Below are 25,329 nucleotides of genomic sequence, written 5' to 3'. Positions count from 1 at the left end.
ACTCAGTAAGAAAACAACATGTCCACAAAGGCGGACCCAACCACTGCTGAAGGACCTGCCAGCACAGTGGTTCACATCAAATTCATGAACATTAGGGCTCTTGCCTGAAAACATGGACTTAATATCCACTGAGAACTGAAGCTGGGAATGTTACACACACTCACTGAAGTTTCACAACCACCTCCAATATGACAGATGAGAAAAACAAAGCCAAGGAGTTAAGCCATTTACCCACGATCACAGCCAGCAGAACCAAGAGTCAAAAACTAGGCTTTTATGACTAAAAAGATCAAAATCTTTCCAACAATGAGGTCTCAAATTTTTATTTAAAATAGTTATGGTTCAGTCTGCCAAAAATTGATTTTTAAATATAATCTATGTAATTAGAAATCAGTTTAAAATATCTTACACTGAGTCAATATGTTCCCTAAGAGTGTCTACCACTAGAGGGCACATCTAAGCGCTCTTCCATTTTCTAAGGGAAAAATCATCCCAGTATCTGCAATTATTACATCTCACTAGAGGCTTTCCAGCTCACCGTCCAACACCCCTAATTTCTTCATCTGCTCCTCAAAAGGTTTCAAATCCGCCCAACAATCCCCAGAGAATGAGATGGTTGGATGGCATCATTGACTCAATGGACATGAGTTTAGTAACTCCAGGAAACAGTGAGAACAGGGAAGCCTGGTGTTCTGAGGTCCACGGGGTCGCAAAGAGTCGGACACAACTGAGAGACTGAACCACCACCTCCAACGGCTTTCCATGCCTAGGAACTGAACACTTCTTACAGGTACCAGACCTAAAGTAACATGACCAAGAATGCATACTTAAGAGAGTCCTCCAGCTACTGTGAAGGCAAGCTAAGCATAACGCAACCTAGAGAAGACGGCAGCCTGAACCAGGAGAATGGCTGTGCTCCACTTAGTAATCAACAAATCCTGTCCCAAGTCCTCCTTCACCCACAGATATCTGGAAAAGCTGAAACGTATCTGGATAACATCCTTCCCTAAAAACCCACCAGTGACCTTTACCTTCTCTAGAATCGTGCTCCACATAAGCCCTCTCTTCTAGAAACTCAATCCTTTTCCTACCAGCGTTCCACTCATCTCTCAATATATCTAATAGTGATTTGTTTAGAAGTCCTCTAATGCAGCATCCCTCTCTGGCTATGCAGCACTGGTCATCTTTCCCCTTCATTTCAGAGAAGTCTTCACTGCCTCACTTCCCAACCACTTCAAAACCCAGTGCAACCTAGCTTCTCTCCACTACTCCACTGCTCTAGAAAAGTTCAACCACCTCAACGCTAGGCCCGAGTGAAATTCCCCTCTCCCTATCATCTTCATCTTCCTGGCCATATGGAGACCAGTTTAACGCAGGAGGCCCAGTGCTACTCCCAGCAGTAGCAGTAGTAACCGACCGGGAGCAGCAGCAGGGCCTTCTAAAACCACCCCTCCCCCGTACCCACGATCCTCGTTTGTTAACTGTTGTTCAAATTCAAACGTCGGCTTACAGAAGTAATTCAGAATGTCCATGTAGATGTGTGAAGATGTACCAATCCAAAAGCACTTCTGTGTAAGCTCATGATTCTCAGTTCCAGGTGTGAACACTCCCGGACAGAGTAAGGCTTTCTTACTCAACCACTCACAGCCCTTTAGGTCTCACAGACCCCAAACCTACTCCTCAAAACCTCCTTCATCAGCGGTATCCCCAAAGGCAGGTAAGGATGCCACCATCTACTGAGCGAATGGTTGCGAGTCTGGGAATCATCTCCCATGCCCAATAACCACATCCTACCAGGTTTTAAGGGGTTCCCTGGTGGCTCAGGGGTAAAGACCCACCTGCTAATGTAGGAGACATGCGTTCAATTCCTGGGTCAGGAAGATCTCCTGGAGAAGGAAATGGCTCCCCACTCCAGTATTCTTGCCTGGGAAACCCCATGGACAGAGGAGCCTAGCTGGCTACAGGTTATGGAGCCGCAAGAGAGTCAGACACGACTTAGCAACTAAACAACCAGCTTTAAATCCTAAATCTCTTAAACCATCCTCTGGTCAAGTAACCTTCTATTGTTCACACTTATTACCTCAACTGTTGCAACAGCATCCTAAATCATCTACCCAGTCATAGTCCATCCTCCACGCTACCACCAGTTATTTCTTTCAAAAGCAAATTTGGATAAAATGCTCCCTGATTAACAATTCATTGGCATGCAATGATTAAGTAAGATCAAAAGTTTCATAACATAGAAAGGCTACCTGCAAGCTCTTCTTGCCCACACTTCACAATATAGCCAAGGCAAAATGTCTTGGAATTTCCCTCTTAAACCTCTAGTTTCCTGTCCACTTGTCTTCACACAGGCTTTCTGCTGTCTGGAATATTTTTTCTAATTGTTTTCACCAAGGACACCATGGGAACTGCCTGGAAGTAGAGAGGAAAGTGGAAAGGAAGAAAGGAAAAGATGAGAGACAGGAGGAGGGTAGGAGGCTGGAAAGAGGGTGGTAGGAGGAAAAGGAGAAAGATCTAGATTCTGGGTGTTTGGCTACACACAAGTACCCACAAATACTCACAGAACTAATTGGCTAGTGGAAGGAATAGCTAATAAAGTCATACAAATGGAGAACTAGTGAAGGATTCTGGAGAAAATTTGATCCAATTTGCATTTTAAGATGACTCTGGCTGCAGTGGGGACAGCAGTCAGAAGAAAAGGAGCCAGGAAACATTAGAAGACCTGTCCTTATAGTTTGTATCAGTGACGATGGTGGCTTACACTAGTGTGGAGGCAATGAAGATAGAGAGAAATGAACAGGTTCAAGAAGTATTTTGGAGGTAGAATTGACACAGCATTGTGATGGACTAGACACAGGGATATAGAAGTAAAAGAAAATGACCTGGATAATTCCAAGACTTCTGGCTTGAGCTAACGGGCACACTGTGATGTTAAGATGAAATAAAAGAGGAAATTTAAAAGGGCAAAATTCATGAGCTCAGTTTTGGAAAACTACAGAGGATGAGAAGTCTGCGGGCATCAAATGACCAGCTGAATATCCTGTATAGGCATTATACTCGCTTTACAATGTGCATGCGTGCATGCTAAGTCGCTTCAGTCCTGTCAGACTCTTTGCAACCCTACAGACCATAGCCCGCCAGACTCCTCTGTCCATTGGATTCTCCAGGCAAGAATACTGGAGTGGGCTGCCATTACATCCTCTGGGGGATCTTCCCCCTCTTAAAACACTGACAGTGAAATTACTTAGTGTCAGCTTCCCCACTAAATAAATAATTCAAAAGTAGGTACCATGTCCTTTGGCTTCCCTGGTGGCTCAAATGGTAAAGAATCTACCTGCAATGCAGGAGACCTGGGTTCAATCCCTGGGCCGGGAAGGTCCCCTAGACAAGGAAACAGCTACCCACTTCAGTATTCTAGCCTGGAGAAATCCATGGACAGAGGAGTCTGGCAGGCTACAGTCCATGAGGTCGCAAAGAGTCGCACACAACTGAGCGACTTGCATTTTCTCATGTTCCTTATCCTTGCTGCCTCCTTATCTCCTTACCTAACCCAAGACGTAAAACATGAGGCCCTTGATAAAATGTTTTCTAAACAACTCTTAATGTTCTCTTTTAAAATACACCCTAGGATAACAACAAATTCCTTCAGATGGCAGTTATCTTTTTACTCTTTTTGAAAACTGGGACTATTAATGCATTCCATCCTCTAGAACATCTCTCATTTCCCTCACAACTCCACAAAGATCATGAACAGTAATCTAGAAATCTCGGCTTTGAATTCTCTTGCCCCATGTCCCCCACCATAAGACATGAATCATTCAACATTTAGTAAGTGCCCACACTAGCTAAATAACGGACTTACCAAAATTGAGAAATACAGTGCTTTTCTTAATAGAAGTAGCTCTTTTCTGAGTAAGGTAAACAGATATAAACAGACACAGCATGAGGTCGTAACTACTCTGACACAGGTCTAAACAAAGTGCTTTGGGTAAAACAAAAGTGCCTCATTCTTTGCAAGGAAAGACCTAGGAAAGTTTCCTTTAGGCCATGGAGATGAGACAGAAGAAACCCCAAACCAGGCTCCTTGGCTCCTTCTCCATAAAGACAGGTAACTAACTGTCTGCATCGTTTCTTTCCCTTATGATAAATTCCTTTATTATTCAATTTATCTGAGTAGATTTTGGATGCTCAAAATAAAAAAATTAAAATACCAAAATAAAGCAGGTTATAATGAATTTGTTTTCCTCCTTTAAAATGTCTTGAAGTACACAATCATTTGCAAAGAAAAAAGAATAGGAGGATACAAACCAAAATATTAACGGTTCTTTGGGTGGCAGAATTAAGGGTAATTGAGATCTTCTATTTTGCCTTTCGTACTATTGCTTCCTCCAAGGTTTTCTGGAGTGAGTGTGAATTATCTTATTACTAGGACTAACAAAAAATTCTTCAAAAAGAAGAAACCTACCAGATTTAGAACTAAAAAAGTTTTTTTTCTTTAAGGTAGTACTTTGTGTTTTGTCGAGAGTGAAATAAACAGGCAACAGATGGGAATTAAATTCATACAATCCTTCTTGTGGTTAGTCTGTCCATATAACATCCAAAGCCTTAAAAATTAAACTTCTGATTTAAAAATTCCACTTCCAAGATATTATTCCAAACAAAATCAACAGTAACACAAACAGAACTGTTAAAGGATGTGTATATACATTGACAATAGCAACATATTAAAAACGACTTTACTTTCCAACACTTCACTCATGCATTTAATAAATATTTATTGAGTATCTACTATGTGCCAGGCACTGAAGTTACAGCAATGAACAAAGTGTACAAAAATCAAGACCAAAGTACTTGCCCTCAAAGGAGCGCACAGTCTAGTGGGGGCTGAAGGATGGTATATAAATGATAAAGAAAATCAGTAAAATATTTGGCATGTTATATTTTTATATAGGTTGCGAAGAAAAAATTAAACAGGGAAGGGAGGTAGGGAATGGGTGGGTTTGTTATAGATGGTCAGAAAACCTCTAAGGTGGTAACATCTGAAGTTAAAAGACTTAAAATGGCTCGTTTATATATAAAAATGATTTCCTCTTCCATTAAGTATATCACACTCTTTTTAAAACTGCCTCCATAAATCTATCACACTTTTTAAAATTGTTTCTGTAATTATGGAATACATTTCTTTATCCTAAATATAAACTAAGACCTAACGATTCTACCAGATTCTACCACCTAAGACCTAAAGAGTCTATTCCATCTTTTCTACCAGCTTAAAAAGTCCATGCTTACAGTCATCCATGGTCTGTCCCTACCACATTTTCTTCACTCTCTCATCTTCACTACTGTCAATCAATCTCTTCATTTCACACAACTCTTACCAAACATCATGTTTTAAATCATGATAAAAATGTTAGTAAAAAGAATACAGTATCACTAAATGTTTCTGTATGTTTCAGAGTTAACACACTGATTCAGTGTAATCCCCCTAAACTATGATTTGCAAGTTATTCTGGATACAATTCCTTACCTCAAGTTTCACAATGAATGCAATGGTATATGCAGAAAAAACACAGCGACAGTCTCTATTCATACTGCAGCTGTCTAGATCAGGGTTACCTGAGTTACTTAAGTAACTTAATATATGAGATACATTATGTATATATACAGAGTTTCCCTGGTGGCTCAAATGGTAAAGAATCTGCCCACAATGCAGGAGATCCTGGTTCAATCCCTGGGTGGGGCAGATCCCCTGGAGGACAGGATCCAGTCTTCTTGCCTGGAGAATGCCATGGACAGTGGAAAAGCAGCCAGATAATATGGAAACAAATAAATGTGGCTGTGTTTCAACAAAACTTTACAGTCCCATAGCCATAGTTTGTCAACCCATTTAGCATCACATTAAATGTGTAATGACTCTACAGAGAGCATCAGCAGGAGTGCTTCTTTTCCTTTCGTTTTAGATAAATTACTGGCACTGTCTCTCTCTCTTAACAGAGAGAGACTTAGAGGAAAAAAAAAGAAAACTTCCTTAAATTAGCTGATGATTTTAACCGTGTTTTCACAAAGAAAAGACGTGTGTGTGTAAGTGCAAAAGAGCAGCAGTTACAAATGAAGGCAAAAAACTGCACACAAAATGGTTTACACATTGAGCTGTATGATTTAAAGCCACCTGGTAAGACGTGAATAAGGTTTTAGCTACAAGAACATTCATCAGAAAAATTTTTATAATAATGAAAAACTGAGAACAGCCTATATTTGCTACATCTAGAAGACTAATTAAATAAATGATGGTACATCCATACAGTGCAACCATTTAAGGTAACATAAAATATTTATTTATTGATAAAAAAGATACTTTTGATGTTTTTTTTAAGACAGGTTACAAAACTGAATGTACAGTATGATCCCATTTTTATGAAAATAAATGTACATTTACACAAATGAGCATACATAAAGCTACCTAGAATGATATACTAACCTATTCAAAGCGTTTACCATGGATAGTGAAACTACGGTAATTATATCTTCTTGTGGATTACTTGTAATTTCTAATTTTTCTAGAAGTATATATTGATTTGGTAATAAAGTTATTTTTATAATATAAAATAAGAACTAAAACAGGTGATTTAGGTCAATATTTCCAAAATAAACTCTCAAAGCATGTAACTTGCATCGCTTCTTAAAATTTCAAATGATTTCTCCTCAGTCTCCAAATTCTAGCTACAAGGACCAAGAAAATTAAGGAATTACATATAAAAAGAAATGCATATAATAATGTAAATTAGTAAGAGTCTTCAAATAAGGAGTTACTACAGGAAGTCTGGAACATTTATCAAACCACCACCACCGAAACAATCAATGACATTTACGACACTATTCCGATCATCTACTTTATATACTGCCTCTGATTCAAGGTCTGAATGGGAAAAGCAACTATCATTATTCACGCCACTGATGAGGATCTTCAATCACCAACTTTGGGGGGAAAGGAAGAAGAGGGGGAAAGAGTCACACTACAATGTGATGGATCTCAAAATCCCATGAGAATTCCATATTCGGGGTCCAAACATATCTGTAAGAGACTCAAAGGTCGATTAATTGATATTACAGCAAATGCTAAACTGATTCTAGATGGGCAATAGCCAGTATAATTCTGGATCACCTATGTAGCCCATCAGTAAAATAAAACTCAAACAATAATTCAATAAAAACTATTTTTTCCAAATAAGTCTATGAATAGCACTCACAAAACACTGTGAAAACTTATAAATATTAAAATGCTACAATTATATAAAATTATACTCGCACCTACATAAGGGTTCAAACACAAAGTAAATAATTTGCTAGGGTGGTAGGACTATGAGGAGTTTTAAATTCATTATCATTACACAACCAGAACAGGAAGACTTTTTAATAAAGTATAAATGCAGTCATTAACCAAATATAAATTATTCCTGACTGGCTATATTGTTTTCCACTAGGCACATAAAGCAAAGTCTCTAAAACATGCATATTTTATAAACCCCCAACACCTGCACAAATACCTTACTACTGAACTAGACATGCAACTCTGAACAGGATGAGGTTTTGAAAACTCACCATTCAGGCCCAAAGTTCAGTGTCTGCGTTTCCGCTGCCATTCTTTTCCGTATGTTTACAACAGATTTTTATATGCAGAGAAACCTGTTCAAGAGAAAACATCTCCATACAGTTGGTCAAGATTGAATGCAGAATTCCAGCCCAGAAAGTATAGCTAGGGAGCGTGTTTTGCTTATGCTCCTCTCAACCAGTCACTAGAATGAAGTTTTTTTAATGCCTATTTATAATACAGCAGGCAAAGTAAACTGAATAAATCCACCCTTAATTCCAATCCACCATTTTTATATGTTTACACAGGGAAAGGAGGCAAGGTGTAAGAGATGCTGGTGAGATAGGTGGTAACAGACCATGCAGGGCACTGGAGACCAAATGAAGGATTTCCTTTTTTCAGCCTTTAGGCAGTGGGGAAGGAATGAGGGGTAACAGATTTACATTTTATTAATAATTTGTATTACTCCCTTGCAATGGCTCACCCATCACCATGAAGTACATCAAAGATTCTTAAAAAAAAGAGCCCTCCTCATCTATCTCACAGCTTCTGCCATAACTCTCCCCACTGTTTGCTTAGCACTTTACACTCTAGCGATTCTTTAAAAAATTATCTTGGACCATCAAGTGAAAATAATCCACTAATCAATTTCATGAGTGATCTTTCAAGAGCAATTTTAAGACATCAGAACTTAAAGTGAAATGTCAGACAGGGAAGAACAAATACTGTATATTACTTATATGTGGAATCTTTAACAAGCCAAACTCACAGAGAGTAAAGTGGTGGTTATCAGGGACTGAAGGGTGGGAGACATGGTGAGAAATTGGTCAAAGGTAAAAACTACAGCTTTAAGATTAACAAGTTCTGGGGATCCAGTGTACAGCAAGGTGATTATAGCTAATAATACTGTATTATACATCTGAAAGTTGCTAAGAGTAGACTTTAAATACTCTCACAAAAAAAAAAAAAAAGAAAAGGTAATTATGTGATGGGAAGGAGATGTATGCTATGGTGATAATCATTTTGCAATATACATTGAAAAATTAATCAAATCAACATATGAACAACTTAAACCAAGATAATGTTATGTCACTCATATCTCAATAAAGCTGAAAAAAAGGATATGAGTTTAGAAAACAGAAAATACTATAAATATTGTAAACATATGATAAATATCTCCAAGATTTATCACATCATCCTGATTGTTCGTTAAAAGATCTAAAACCAATAAACTACACACTGATCTAAAACACAGAAAGGGCAAAATAAAAATGTGCTCACGTCCATAATCAGGTATTTATCTGCCCTCTTCCTGGAAGGTACTTCTGATGGTTGGATGGCATCATGGACTCAATGGACATGAATTTGAGCAAACTCCGGGAGATAGCAAAGGACAGGGAAGCCTGGTGTACTGCAGTCCGTGAGGTCACAAAGAGTTGGACAAGACTTAGCAAATGAACAACAACAAATGTCAACCATGTGGGTTCTAGGGAGAGTTCCTTATTCTTACTTAACCCTGATTACCTTTCCCTGGCTGGCCAAGTGTGCACACCAGACTCAAATGTGATCAACTTAGTGCCCTCACCACCTCACAAGCAACTGATGATTTCAAAACAACATAAGGCATACAGCTTTTAACTTGAAACTCTCTGAAACTGGAATGCACCTTAATGAGTGTTATGCTACAACTGCTACTGGCCCACAATGGAAGTTGTATCACAGTTGTCATTGTGTGCACAAGGATAAAACCTGGTCAGAGCTCCTCATTATTGTCATCGTCTCACTTGTGTTGTTCCTAGTAGCTGATTTTAAGGGCTGCTTACAATGCCTTCAAAAAGATTATGCTATAATTCTAAATTGAAACATGCTGTGTATCAAAAAAGAAAGCAAAGAAAGCCATGGGATAGTAGTGAAGTAACTCTCTATCACTGGAGGAACGACTGCAAGTGTTTTACAGCACTCGAGAAAGGAAAAACCACATAAAAAAGATGAGCCTATGGCTTGTTAGTGAGACGCGACACTGCTCAATCCACAAGGCCGCACGCAGCAGCCCCGAAGTATTAGTATTTAAAGGGGAAAAAATTAAACAGCTTAGAATGCCTGTATGAACTACACAAGCACCAAAATGCTGCATTTCAAAATGACGCCAGAATAATGGAGCACTCTCTGAAGACATGTTTCATCACCAATACCTTAATGATTAAAAGATGATGCTGTGAAAGTGCTGCACTCAATATGCCAGCCAATCTGGAAAACTCAGCAGTGGTTACAGGACTGGAAAAGGTCAGTTTTCATTCCAATCTCAAAGAAAAGCAATGCCAAAGAATGCTCAAACTACCGCACAATTGCCCTCATCTCACACGCTAGTAAAGCAATGCTTAAAATTCTCCAAGCCAGGCTTCAGCAATACGTGAACCGTGAACTTCCAGATGTTCAAGCTGGTTTTAGAAAAGGCAGAGGAACCAGAGATTAAATTGCCAACATCCGCTGGATCATTGAAAAAGCAAGAGAGTTCCAGAAAAACATCTACCTCTGCTTTATTGACTATGCCAAAGCCTTTGACTGTGTGGATCACAATAAACTGTGGAAAATTCTGAAAGAGATGGGAATACCAGACCACCTGACCTGTCTCTTGAGAAACCTGTATGCAGGTCAGGAAGCAACAGTTAGAACTGGACATGGAACAACAGACTGGTTCCAAATAGGAAAAGGAGTAAGTCAAGGCTGTATACTGTCACCCTGCTTATTTAACTTATATGCAGAGTACATCACGAGAAATGCTGGGCTGGAGGAGGCACAGATGGAATCAAGACTGCCGGGAGAAATATCAATAACCTCAGATATGCAGATGACACCACCCTTATGGCAGAAAGTGAAGAAGAACTAAAGAGCCTCTTGATGAAAGTGAAAGAGGAGAGTGAAAGAGCTGGCTTAAAGCTCAAAATTCAGAAAACTAAGATCATGGCATCTGGTCCCATCACTTCATGGGAAAGAGATGGGGAAACAGTGGCTGACTTTATTTTTCTGGGCTCCAACATCACTGCAGATGGTGATTGCAACCATGAAATTAAAAGACGCTTACTCCTTGGAAGGAAAGTTATGACTAACTTAGATAGCATATTAAAAAGCAGAGACATTACTTTGCCAACAAAGGTCCATCTAGTCAAGGCTACGGTTTTCCAAGTAGTCATGTATGGATGTGAGAGTTGGACTATAAAGAAAACTCAGCGCTGAAGAATTGATGCTTTGGAACTGTGGTGTTGGAGAAGACTCTTGAGAGTTCCTTGGACTGCAAAGAGATTCAACCAGTCCATCCTAGAGGAAAACAGTCCTGGGTGTTCAATGGAAGGACTGATGTTGAAGCTGAAACTCCAATATTTTGGCCACCTGATATGAAGAGCTGACTCATTTGAAAAGACCCTGATGCTGGGAAAGATTGAGGGCATGAGGAGAAGGGGATGACGAGGATGAGATGGTTGGATGGCATCACCAACTTGATCGACATGGGTTTGGGTGGACTCCGGGAGTTGGTGATGGACAGGGAGGCCTGGCGTGCTGCAGTCCATGGCGTCGCAAAGAGTCGGACATGACTGAGCAACTGAACTGACTGACTGACCCTTAATGACCTGACACTACAAAGGTGGGGAGAATGATAAGGAAGGAGACTTCTACAATTCTAAGTTCTGCATGATTTAGAAAAGTAATATAATGTGCAGAAGCTGAAGACTATCTAAATAGAAGCTAAAGAATACCTTAACAATTGATTTTACTTCATTTTCCTTTTAACATATGCACAAAAGTGTAAACTGCCTGATGAAAATCTGTCCAGACTTATTTGCCAAGTAAGTTTAAAAGAATTTTTTGAAAAATGTAAAATAAAAATTCTAAGTAATTAAAGAACTATGCCAGCAGTTTACTCTGCAGTATGATTTCCTTCTTAGTAATACATAAATGAAGAATCTCACAAGTGATGCATGTTAGACTCAATCAAATTATGGTATGCTGCTGCTGCTGCTGCTACTGCTGCTAAGTGGCTTCAGTCGTGTCCGACTCTGTGTGACCCCATAGACAGCAGCCCACCAGGCTCCGCCATCCCTGGGATTCTCCAGGCAAGAACACTGGAGTGGGTTGCCATTTCCTTCTCCAATGCACGAAAGTGAAAAGTGAAAGTGAAGTCGCTCAGTCGTGTCCGACTCCTAGCGACCCCATGGACTGCAGCCCACCAGGCCCCCCCATCCATGGGATTTTCCAGGCAAGAGTAGTGGAGTGCCATTGCCTTCTCCGAAATTATGGTATATCCCTACTGAAATCACTCGTCAAGGGAGTGATAATGACAGGTGAGGTAAGGTAAGGTACCCACTGTGAATTCAGACAAGTATGCTCCTTACAAAGGGCAGGGCAACCAGAGAACAAATTGCCAACATCCAGTGGATCACACAGAAAGCAAGGAATTCCAGAAAAACATCTACTTCTGCTTCATTGACTACACAAAAGCCTTTGTTGTTTGGATCACAATAAACTGTGGAAAATTCTTAGAGAGATGGAAATACCAGACCACTTTACCTACCTCCTGAGAAACCTGCAGGTCATGAAGCAACAGTTAGAACTGGACATGGAACAAAAGACTGGTTCAAAATTGGGAAAGCAAGATGGCATATTGTATATTGTCACCCTGCTTATTTAACTTATATGCAGAGTACATCATGTGGAATGCCAGAGTGGATGAATCAAAAGCTGGAATCACAACTGCTGCGAGAAATATCAACAACCTCAGATGTTACCACTCAAATGGCAGAAAGCAAAGAGGAACTGAAGGTCCCCTTGATGAAGCTGAAAGAGGAGACTGAAAAAGCTGGCTTAAAATCCAACATTCAAGAAACTAAGATCATAGCATCCGATCGTATCACTTCATGGCAAACAGAAGCAGCAAAAGTAGAAGCAGTGAAAGATTTTATTTTCTTGGGCTTCAAAATCACTACAGACAATGACTGTGGCCATGAAATTAAAAGACACCTGCTCCTCGCAAGGAAAGCTATGACCAACCTAGACAGCATATTAAAAAGCAGAGACATTACTTTGCCAACAAAGGTCCATCTAGTCAAGGCTATGGTTTTACCAGTAGTCATGTATGGATGTGAGAGTTGGACCATAAAGAAGGCTGAGCATCGAAGAATTGATGCTTTTAAACAGTAGGGTTGGAGAAAACTCGAGAGTCCCTTGGACTGCAAGGAGATCCAACCAGTCAATCCTAAAGGAAATCAATCCTGAATATTCATTGGAAGGACTGATGCTGAAACTGAAGCTCCAATACTTTGGCCACCTGATGCGAAGAGCTGACTCGTTGGAAAAGACCCTGATGCTGGCAAAGATTGAAGGCAGGAGGAGAAGGGGACACAGAGGACGAGATGGTTGGATGGCGTCACCGACTCAACGGACACAAGTTTGAGTAAGCTCCGGGAGACAGTGAAGGACAGGGAAGCATGGTGTGCTGCAGTCCATGGGGTCACAGAATCAGACACGACTGAGCGACTGAACAACAAGTGGTGGGTGGTTTAGTTGCTAAATCATGTCCAAGTCCTTGTGACCCCATGAATGGCAGCCCACCAGGCTCCTATCCACAGGATTTCCCAGGCAAGAATTCTGGAGTGGGTTGCCATTTTCTTCTCCAGGGGATCCGGGACCTACTTGGCTAACAAATTGACCTGTAGAGACTACAACTGTAAGATTTTGTTGTAATATGAAACATCCTGAAGGAGAATTTTTTTATCACCATTTTAAGCCCCATCTAGTCAACTGTTTTATATTCAAACCCCTATGGGACTTTGACCATTGGAAAACAGCTCTGAGTTAATAAAGCAAGTCAAGATTTGAATCAGACTGAATTTATAAGGCAAGTGAATCTTAATTAAGAACCGAATTATTTGTGATATTTGTGAAAATACTAAAATCATTCTTAAGAGATTTAATATGCTTTTACCCTTTAAATTACCACTAGAAGGCTACACAGGTCCTGGAAATACAAACTCCAGGAGTGTCATTACCACAAAGGATGCAAACGGAGCCCCTAGAGGCTGTGCTGTACAGGCAATGGTCTTGAGTTACAGAAGCCCTGGATTCACGAAACACCTGAAGAACATCAACCACGGAAATCCTTTTCCTGTCCTCTGTCATTCATTCCACTTATAAACCTTCAGAAAGAGTCAGAACACCATACAGCAGAAACACTGAAAGCTCAGAAGTTTCTTTAACGCCTTGAGCTGGGAGCCTCACTATCATTTATAATGTGGGTTTCCATAAGATGACGCCCGGCAGTAAACTCTTCCGGAGAACTCTCCTATGAACCTAAGACAGCAACCCAAGCGATTCAATCACCAACTCAAGAGCCCACGTCACTCAGAACGGCGTTCTGCTCGTTCTCCTCGATGAATTGAAGCAGGAAATCTCGAAGTCATGAAATCTAATTTAAGGTGCTATAGCTTCTAATTCTGAATTTCCCACCCCAGATTGCTCCTTCCAAATCAAATTAAATGAGCCCAGTTCTAACAGATTTATTTATTTATATGTACTGGATTGTCTGACACGATGTCTCTGAATTATAAATTATTTGGAATGGAAAGTGGGACTTATTTCTCAATTGCCCTTTCTAAGTATGCAGTGAAGTATCAAAATGAGTATAAGCTTTGCCGCCATTTGAATCCCACCAAGCTACATGTTGTCAACTCAAACCCCTAGGAGACTTGTGATCATTAGAAAACAGCTGATTTTTATAGCAAATTGGGATCCGAACCAGACTCTGTAGGCTGTGCCCCCACCATGCTCGTCTGCCTCTTTAAATAGTCTTAGTCTTGAAACTATTTCCTTCCTTGTCCTCCATGACCAGCCCTTTACAGACACATTTCCCCCATCTTTACTCCTTTCCAATTTAGTGACCATTCCCCAAGTTTCTCTCCTAACTTCCCTCAGTGTACCCACGGACTCTCTATAAATTCTGTTTATTGTCTTGAATCTTATTTACAATGGTGCTCTCCACTAGTACTTCAGGTAGAACTCTGCTGACTAAATCATGGGGAATTTAAAATAGGGGCTCAGACAGTAAAGAATCTGCCTGCAATGTGGGAGGCCCGGGTTCGATCCCTGGGTCAGGAAGATCCCTGGAGAAGGAAATGGCTACCCACGCAAGTATTCTTGCCTGAAGAATTTCAAGGACAGAGGAGCCTGGTGGGCTACAGTCCATGGAGTCACAAAGAGTTGGACACAACTGAGCAACTAACACTTTCACCTTGATATAGGGCACACAGGAAGTGGGGGTGTTATTACATCAAGAGCAATGACAATTCTCCCACAAATTCCACCCCTGCTGTGAATTACAGATTTTTTTCGTCCCATGACCTATGTGGCATTTCCAGCAGCCTGCTCCTCTTGGATATCTATCTAATCAACAACTGATCAAGGTATCACTGTTTGGGGGCTTTCCAGGTGGCACAAGTGGTAAAGAACCCTCCTGCCAATGCAGGAGACCAAGACACAGGTTTAATCCCTGGGTGAGGAAGACCCCCTGCACAAGGGCATGACAACCCACTGCAGTATTCTTGCCCGGAGAATCCCATGGACAGAGGAGCCTGGCAGACTACAGTCCATGGGGTTGCAAAGAGCTGGATACAACTGAGTGAGTAACACACCACTGTTTTCAGTTTACTAGCCAGTCAGGCTCAAAAGCCTAGAATCATCTGAAACTCCCTCCTCTTCTCTGTCCCTCATATGTAATCATTTTGCCTGAAATTTGGTCAATTTCCCTTCAAGATTCCACCTGCTTTCTTTCATGATAGCCAAACTTTTGTTAACCCATGTCTGGATTACTACAATAAAATTTCTAATCTGCTCTCCTGACTCAGCCTCTGATTACCTCCAACAAGATCAATCTTTCTAAACCCTCTTTGTATGGTCAAAACTCCTCATATTTTCAGGTTTCCTTAAATCTGACAATCTGTACCTTCTCAACTCAACCTTCCACTGTTTCACCTTCAAACTCAAAGCCAAATGATAACTTTCAATTCCCTATTGCATTCTCCTTCTTCTGTGGTTCAGGCTCATGCCACCCCCTTACCCTAGAAGGCCCACCCTCACATCCTCCTTCCTTTACAGTGGCTTATACAAAACCAAGGATACATTCAAATAAACACTCCATAAAATATTTCCCAAAGGAGAAGAAGGAAAATCTGAACAAAGGACACAAAAATGGAATGGAATCTATAGCATGCAATACTGGGGGTGGGGTGCTTTTTGAAACTGTATAGAAAACCTTAAAAAGGAAAGAAAAAACGGAAAAGAAACAAATTTGGGAGGAAGGACATACCATTTTGGACAAAACGAATGTGAGGAGCCATCCTAAATAACTTAATATACATATACATCCTGAACTCCATTGTGGAGTCATAATGAGAGACAGAGATCTGGAAGCAAATCTACAGACTTGTATCCAAATATTGCGTAAAACTATCCCAAAGAAGAGGTCAAGAAGGGACAAGACAAAGTCTCACCAAACACCATGCATGAGGATACAGGAAGGAGAAAAAGACCATGCAGTTAGGTATCTTTATCCCTAACCTTTCACCTGAAGTCAAATTCACTGACTCTAGCTTCTTCCACATCCACTTTATAGAAAGCAGAAAGGAGAAAGAACTAGGTTCTTTGGGGAGATTATCTGATTATCCATCCATTAGCTCAACAAGGCAAAAAATTAAAGTGAAGTTTAACAAAGCATGGCCGTATCACAGAAGTGTTTGTATTTTATGTCTCAAGAGCAATGGAAAGCTATGAAAAGATTTGGGCCAGAAAGTGTCCACGATGAAACTCACACTTTAGAAAGATCATTCAGGATGCCAGGAGGAAATAAATCAGCAAGAGCTAAGAGAAAGGAGAGGTATCAGTAATCCAACAGATAGCATGGATCTACATACCAGGAGAGGAGAGAGAAGTGACGATAACAACTATACTGATATGAAAAAAATGTCAATATATCAAGTGTTCAAGACAGGTTACAGGATACAGAGGATATAATTACAATCAACACATCTTAAAATACATTCTTAGTGGGTATTTACATATGCCCCCATGTGTAATATTTACTTCTGAATGGTGAAATTATGAGTAATTCTTTTCCTAATAAGTTACTAATTTGTGTTTAAAACAAAGATAACACTGGCCCAAATAAATAAATAAATATATACATTAATGGAAGAATTCAGAAATCTCAAATATTGAAGTCAAAAAAGAGAAAGACTGAAAAATCTTCACTGGCTTCCATAATAAAGTCATTGGTGACTTCAAGAGTGCAATTAAAGAAGCATGATGAGGAGAGAGTGAGATTTCAGACGTTGGGAAGTGAGAAAGGGAAGACTACAAATGCAGTCGACTTTTTCTAGAATCTTAGTGGCAAAAAAGTAAAGAGAAACGAAGCAGAGTAGAAAGAAAATTTCCACTTTCACTTTAGAGGAAAATATCCTAAAGGAAAAGTACTAGTACAATCACAAAGTGAAGAAACAATTTAGCAAAAATATGATGGAAGTGCAGCTGTGAGAAGGCAGGCTGGACGGGGCTTCAAAGAACAAATGGGGAAGAAACAAACACTATGCCTATCCACTTGTGACAAGAGCAAAGTATGTTCAAATGACTGAAGATACCTGCAAGCTTTTTGTGGAGGAATAGCAAGTTGTGAGAAATTCACATTCGATGGCCTCAATTTTCTCAGATAAGTAGGCAAATGACAGCAGGTGACAGGGTAAGGTTTGAAAAGAATGCAAAAATGGTAGCTGCTGTAATCTACAATAGTATTGTTTTTTTAAAAAAAAAATAAAATTTAGGAATAAATATGAATTCATCCCTGGAGAAGGAAACAGCAACCCACTCCAGTATTACTGCCTGGAGAATTCCATGGAAAGAAGAGCCAGGCAGGCTATACAGTCCACAGGGTCGCACCGAGTCGGACATGATTGAAGCGACTTAGTACACGTGAGTTTATACGAATGTTACAAAGATATTACAGATAATTCCATCAGTTTCCGCTAACATAAACAACTTACATTACCACAGTATACCTGTCACGACTAAGACACCAACATTGGTACAACACTAGTAACTATACTCACGACTTAACCCGTTTTCCAGCAATGTGCTTGTTCTGTTCCAGGATCTAATCCAGAACACCACACTGCAGTTACCTACAGTAGTTCTGAAGGCCCAATCAAGATGGAGATGGCACCTACCTGCATGGTTGTGGGCTTCTTTCTCCAACTTAGCCTGAGAGAGAGCTGACAACATGACTGAATCTGGGTTAGGATTTTGTCACCACGATAAATGGAAGAGTAAGGTAAAGGGAGGGTACTGGCAAAAGTGTGACTGAGGCACAATGAGGAAGAAAGTAAAAACAAGAGTTTACAAATCTGAGATGCTGGTAATGTCTAAAAGCAGGTATAGTAGAAATAAAAATGAAAGCACTAGAAGAATAAGAAGTGGGAGGTAAGTCACGGAATCAGGAGCCTGGACTGGAGGGGTCATCCCACGGACTCTGAAGTAACCTCAGGATAATGACAGAGAGAAGAAAGAAGAGAAGGAAAGATGATGCCCAGGGTAGAGATCTGATGATAATAAGGGAAAGAGACAGTTGTACTGTCAGACAGCATGAACTTCAGAGGAAAAGAGATTTTTCACAAAGAAGGAGGAACAATCACTAAAGTGATTATAATCTACCACCTAAACCAGAAAATGTTTGTGCAAGGTATTAATAACTAGAGACAACTGGAGCATTTTGGGCTTAATGGTCCTCTGACTAAAGAAACAGAACTGGCATGTGAATGGAAGAGGATGAAGATCTTGATGCTGCCTGCTGATGCACCTACCACTGGGCAGGAAAACAGCAGTGAGAGAACCTCAGAGGGACAAAGGGAAGGTAAAATGTCAAATTATCAGGGCAAGATGGGCCTCAGTAACCCTAATAACACTGAAAAGCGTCCTGTGAGCAGTTTAACACGTGGAGAGGCAATAAGGCTCTCCCTCCCCCCAGCCTTGGTCCTCTTCTCTTCCTACTGCAATTCTAGGGATAAGGACCTCAGAGAAAGGGCTACCCTCGAATTTTAAAGAGCTGACTTAAAAACAGCTGAGAGGATATTTCTACATAACCGCTATTTCAGATCTTGCCCATTATTCAAAATTCCTTATAAGTGAATTCAAGTAATATATTTCTTCTGCACTTAATACCAGAAAGTTGACAGTCTTTGATAAACTGCTTCCTACGCCTGACAATGTATTAAATCTGGCCTTTTTGTCAACTTCTTAAAGACACCAAATCAGCCCTCGCTAGCACTGACTACTAGTATATAATTATTTTTCTTTTTTTTCTATGTATTTTTCTAGTTTTCCTGAACTTCCTCAATTCCTCTTTGGGATCTCATCTATCACTTTGTGTGCATGTAAATACATGCTCAATGGTGAACAGACAAGAAATCAACATAGTTTTTTATTTTTTATATTGTTGGGCCTGCAACAAAGAAAAGAGAGACCCTGGCCTCTCAGCTCTTAAGTTTACCCTTTTCTCACAGCCTGGCACAGTGCTGAGGAGCCAGATGACTTCTGGGCACACACGATCTCTATCAACATGAGGAAGCTACAGTTCTACATACCAAGTTCTGTCTGGACAAAGACAATCAGAAGCCAAAGCAGAATCAAAACCTGGCACAATGGCTAGTGTTCTACTCTGAAAGTGTTTCCCAATACTGCTTCCCAGGATAAGTCTTGATATATTGATTAGCTACCACTATGCTACTAACATATCAAAACATACGCTCCCTTGAAAACCCCCTGAATCTTTCTTTAAAAAATTATCTGCTACTGCATATCTCCCATATCAATGTAAAAACTGCCCAGAAAAAACCTATGGCAAACCTGGGATGAAGTCCACCCAGTACAATGAAGAGTCTGTCAAAAGACTAATACAGAATAACACCAAGAACCTGAATCTGCCTCTATCTTCCCCACCTTCAAAGCAGAAAAAAGAACTACTCCTCTAGCACTCTTTAGATGTACCAAATAATTAGCTGTGTGCCCATTCCAGCAACCAGCTATTCATATCTTAGCCAGACCTGGATTAACACAAGATTAATAACTCCATTTCTGCAAATTAGTTCAACCACTTCAAAAGACAGTTTAGCAGTTATCTATTACATCTAAATAATACATCTATCTGGCGACCCCTCAATCCACTGCTAGGTATACACTCAAGGAAAATTTCTACCCAGAGATGAGTATAAGATAGGCATAGTAGCTTTATTCATACCAGACACATGGCTATCATGTTTACCAACACAAATGTCCATCAATAGGTGAATGAATAAGCAAATATACGGGAGCTTCAAGGTTGGTGAAGATGTGGAAAGGATGGCACAAAGCACTGTGATGTGCCCTTTCCCACACGCCTTGCCCTCTGCATCCCTGCTACCCGGCTGTTACTGACTTAGGTGACATCACTAATAATGAGACAAACTGGCACCATGTGCCTCCTGATGAAACACATTGACAAGGACACAGTATCACTAACGTTATATTCCTGACAAAAATGCATAAACTAAAATTAATTTTGAAAAAAATCAGGTAAGTCCAAATTGACAACACAAAATCAATCTACCAGAGTCTTTAAAAATACCAATGTCACGAAAGACAAAGGCTGAAGAATCATCCCAAATTAAGGGAGACTAAAGAGACATAAAAACTAAGTGTAAGTATGATTCTTAATTCCATTGTGAACTAGCAAAAAAAAAAAAATGCTGTAAGATACATTAAAGAGATAATTATAACAATTTGAATAGGAGATACGGATTAGACAATAGTATTATACCAATGTTACTTTTTTATGATTTTGAAATTTTTACTGTGATTAGATAGAGGAATGTTCTCATTCTTAGAAAATAACATTGAAATGTTTGGAGGAAAAGGAGCATGAGGTCTATAACAGACTCTAAATGGAACAGAAAAAAACTACAAAAATTTAAGATCATATTAAAATTACATATATATCTGCATATACGGAGAAAGAAAAAAGAAAATTAGAGGTAAAGCATATACACCATTCAGTCCCTAAGTCATGTATGACTCCTTGTGACCCCATGGACTGCAGTACGCCAAGCTTCCCTGTCCTTCACCATCTCTCGGAGCTTGCTCAAACTCATGTCCATCGAGTTGGTGATGCCATCCAACCATCTCATCCTCTGTTGTCCCCTTCTCTTCCTTCCTTCAATCTTTCCAGCATCAGGGTCTTTTCCAATGAATCAGCTCTTCACATCAGGTGGCCAAAGTATTGGAGCCTCAACTTCAGCATCAATCCTTCCAATGAATATTCACGGTTGATGTCCTTCAGAATTGACTGGTTTGATCTCCTTGCTGTCCAAGGGACTCTCAAGAGTCTTTTCCAGCGTCACAGTTCAAAAGCATCAATTCTTTGGTGCTAAGACTTCTTCACAGTCCAACTCTCACATCCGTACATGATTACTGGAATAACCATAGCTTGACTAGACGGAACTTTGTTGGCAAAGTAACATTTGCTTTTTAATACACTATCTACGTTTGTCATAGCTTTTCTTACAAGGAGCAAGCATCTTTTAATTTCATGGCTGTAGTAACGGTCTGCAGTGATTTTGGAGCCCAAGAAAACAAAGTCTGTCACTGTTTTTACTGTTTCTTCTGCTATTTGCGATGAAGTGATGGGACTGGATGCCATGATCCTCGTTTTTTTGAATGTTGAGTTTTAAGCCAGCTTTTTCACTCTCCTCTTTCACCTTCATCAAGAGGCTCTTTCTTTAGTTCCTGTTCGCTTTCTACCATTAGGGTGGTATCATCTGCACATCTGAGGTTGTCGATCCAGCTTGTGATTCAACCAGCCCAGCATTTCTCATGATTACTCTGCACATAAGTTAAATAAGCTGGGTGACAATACACAGCCTTGACGTACTCCTTTCCCAATTTTGAACTAGTCCATTGTTACGTGCCCGGTTCTAGCTCTTGCTTCTTGACCTGCATACAGGTTTCTCAGGAGGCAGGTAAGGTAGTTTGGTACTCCCATCTCTACAAAAATTTTACAGTTTTATCATCAGGAAACGTTAAAAATGGTGACCAAACTGGGTAAAGGGCATATGGAAAGTTTAAGTAATTTTTTGCAACTTTTCTGTATTTGTTTGAAATTATTTCAAAATAAAGTTTTTTTTTTAATTGTATATATTTACACAACAAAATACTGACCAACAAAGAAGAATTAATTGATACCTGCAACAATACTGCATGAATATCAGTCACAGTGTCCAGCAAAAGGAGCCAGCCACCAAAGAATATACACTGTAACGTTCCTTTTATGATGTTCAACAGGTAAAATAGTCAATTCTGATATCTGAACTCGGTTCACCACAGAAGCAGGGACTACTTACTGGGGAAGGAGAAAAGGAAAATCTTTTGGGGTGCTAGAAATGCTATCTTGATTTAGGTGGTGAGTACAGAACTCATACATTATGCAAAAAATTTTCCAACTATACACTTCAGATTTGTGCACATATTTACTATATTTTATACCTCAATTTTAAAAAGGTTACAATAAATCATAAACGGTTTAGCTAAGGGGGGAAAATAGTACAAGTAAAAATATTTTAATGGACATGAAGCAAAACTATTTTAAAGGCAAATCTTCTGGTAATATTAAATTCACTCCCTACTTAAATTTCTGTCATTAAAAAGATCTTATACCACTATCTTGATAACATAATCTATAAATATATCAACTTTTAAGACTATAAATAAGTCCATGCTCAAATGAAACAAGACTCAGGCACTAGGCTAAAATAATTCATTTTTTCAAACTTTAGAAAAAAGCTAAGTAAAAAAACGAAAAGGTTCAAACATGAGAGAGGAACCACACTTACCACATCACTTATAATTATAAGACAAAGCAATCCGTAAAAAGCAGCACATTCCCTCAACATAATACAGGTACAATTACGTTTTCACACAGTGTAACTATACACACAGTCATCCCTTAGTACTGAGGGGGACTGGTCCCAAGACCCTATCTGATACCAAAATTCAGGGACATGCAAATCCTTTCCACTCTCCCCTCCACATCCAAGAACATGGAATCCATGGATAGAGAGGGCCAACTGTCTTAAAAAAGAGAACAAATAAAGACATGCTCATGAGGTGGGATTAATAATTGTTTTTCTGTTTTCATGATTTGCAGCAATATTCTTCCATTACTTTGACAGCAAAGTACATTTTAACTCCCACAAAAAGTGTTTGCCTTGCCTGTTTGAAATACTTTTACAATCCCAACATGTCAAAGAAAGTTTATTTCTTTTCAACATTAACTCCTTTTAAAAAATAACTTGAAGGTACAAAAATAAAAGGAAAAATTCACCTATTAGAGCAAAAAACACATTTTCCTTCTGCACCCACCTGTATGACAATACCAACTCTCTTCATTTTTAAACATGCAAACTTTTAAAAATAATTCTTAAAATATGATCTGTTAACACATCTAATGACAAAAATTCATGAAGCAAAATTAGGCTTCACTACTAAACATTTATCCTAAAGAACAAAGGACTCCTTTCCCACCTCCCCAGGAAATCATCATTAAGTCAAAATTGTCTACATCTCTCTGTTATCGCACATTATTGTATGAAATTTAACAAAAATACTATTTATTTCTATGTTAATTATACTTTTTTATGACATATCTTCAAAAGTACTATAGATGCTCTGTTAGCTTCTCTCCTCATCCTAAAAAGATTTCAAATTTGAATTCACAGCACTGAAATGAACACTGCAATCCAGTGCGATCTGAATCACTACCCACTGCCATGAAACCAAGGTCAGCATTATTCCTAACAGCTCCAAAGCAAGATAAATGGATAAACGAATACTATAACACACATACCTTGGAATATCCTCATCAGTTAAAAAAAACACCTAATTACTGATACATGCAACAACATGGACGTATCACAAATATTCCACTAAGCAAAAGAAGCCAGAACCAAAAAGAACACATACGCAATAACTCTATTTACATAAAACTGGCAGAAGAGGCAAAATTATCTATAGTCACAGAAAATAAATCAGTGGTGGGAGAAGGGAAAGGACTGCAAAAAAGCAGGAGGAAAGTTCTGGGGGTGATGAAAATGTTACATATCTTGATTGTCGTTATGGTTACGGAAGTAAATACACTTGTCAAAACTTATCAAAATGTACACTCAGCATGAGTATACTTAAAATGAAGGCATTTTATTGAATATAAATTAAACCTCAAAAAGTTAATTTTGAAAAACACTAAGCTTACTAAAAGTAGACTGCCTTCTCAAAAAGCAATGCATTACAAGACTAACATTTTATATTTCTTTTATGTTAAAATGCCTTTCTTTACATCTATTAAAATAGATGTTAAATAAAGTTTTGGATAATATTTAAAACTGAGAAACACTGTTCAGAACTGTGTCATCCTATATAGTACCTATTAACCACATGTAGCTATATCAAGTTAAATCAATTAAAATTTAAAATCTAGTTCCTCCAAGAGGGAGCAAAGTAATTTTACAGTAGTCAAACATGACAACGAATAACAGTCAACCAAGTATCAAAGTCAATATTAACAGTAATAAATCATGTTGACAGTATACGCTCTTGATATGATGTGATGAAAATGGCACTTTACTTCTATGGTCTTCCTCCCCAAAACCCATGGCTCATAACCAGGAGAAAATCATTATACAAATTCCAACAGAGAAGCATTCTACGAAATACTTAACCAGTACTCCTCAAAACTGTCAAGACTGTTAACAACAGGGAAGTATGAGAAACTAACACTGCCAAGAGCAGCCTATGGATTGGATAAGTGGCTAAATGTAATGTGGTATCCTGGACAGGGTCCCGAAACAGAAAAACAGACTAGGGAAAACCAAGGAAATCTGAATAAACTTAGTGAATAAGCAATACTGCTTCCTTAGTTATAACAAATGCACGACAGTAATATAAGATGTTAAAAATACAAAAACTGGGTGTGGTATACTATGGGAGCTCTTTTGTACTGTATTCTCCATTTCTCTGTGAATATAAAACTGTTTTTTTTTAAACTGGAGTAAAATCGCTTTATAATGTTGTGTTTTAGTTTCTGCTGTACTAAATCAGCTATATGTATACATTATCCCCTCTGTCTTTACAACTGTTCTTAAAAATAAAGCCTTCGAGGGAATTCCCTGGCAGTTCAGCGGTTAGGACTCCAAACTTCTACTGCAGGGGGCTGTAAGTTCAATTCCTAGTCAGAGAACTAAGTTCATGCATGATGCACAGCCAAAAAAAAATTTTTTTAATTAAAAAAAAAAAAAGCCTATTGAGTTGTTGTAATAAAAAAGTAAAGGTTTTCTGCATTTTAAAAAATGCAGGTTCCCTCAGTCACACTATTTCTATCACAGTAGAAAATTCTGTTAGACGGTGCTGGTGTAGAAGACTTTTTAATGGGACCAATATAGAAGAGGATTTTGTAACTGCCTACAACTTATGAACAGATCTACCCAGAATTAAAAACCCTCACTGAAATCTAAACATCCTCAATATGTTTATTCCAGCTTCTAATTCAAACAATTACTTTTTGAAAACACTTCTTAAAAAGTCAGTGTAACATATATAAATGTAACACTGAAAAATGTTTCTCT

General features: G+C 39.0%; 1 protein-coding gene across 48 annotated transcripts in view; it reads right to left on the bottom strand.

The window, feature by feature from the left end:
• Positions 1 to 25,329, bottom strand: part of GIGYF2 (GRB10 interacting GYF protein 2) — a 137,317-nt gene that overhangs the window by 101,709 nt on the left and 10,279 nt on the right. For all 48 annotated transcript variants that reach the window (XR_014053869.1, XR_014053878.1, XR_014053872.1 and 45 more), the window contains one exon: positions 7,603 to 7,686. Coding sequence is in view for 34 of the 48 variants with exons in the window: in XM_081490971.1 (XP_081347097.1) it covers positions 7,603 to 7,643 (41 nt within the window). In the remaining 14 variants the exon portion in view is untranslated. The remainder of the gene's footprint in view (positions 1 to 7,602; positions 7,687 to 25,329) is intronic.

This window comes from Giraffa tippelskirchi, chromosome 5, assembly GCF_054371585.1.
Source record: "Giraffa tippelskirchi isolate mGirTip1 chromosome 5, T2T-mGirTip1v1.2.pri, whole genome shotgun sequence".
Classification (NCBI taxonomy): domain Eukaryota; kingdom Metazoa; phylum Chordata; class Mammalia; order Artiodactyla; family Giraffidae; genus Giraffa; species Giraffa tippelskirchi.
Note: the sequence above shows the minus strand (reverse complement) of the source record. Positions and strands in the feature narration are given on the sequence as shown.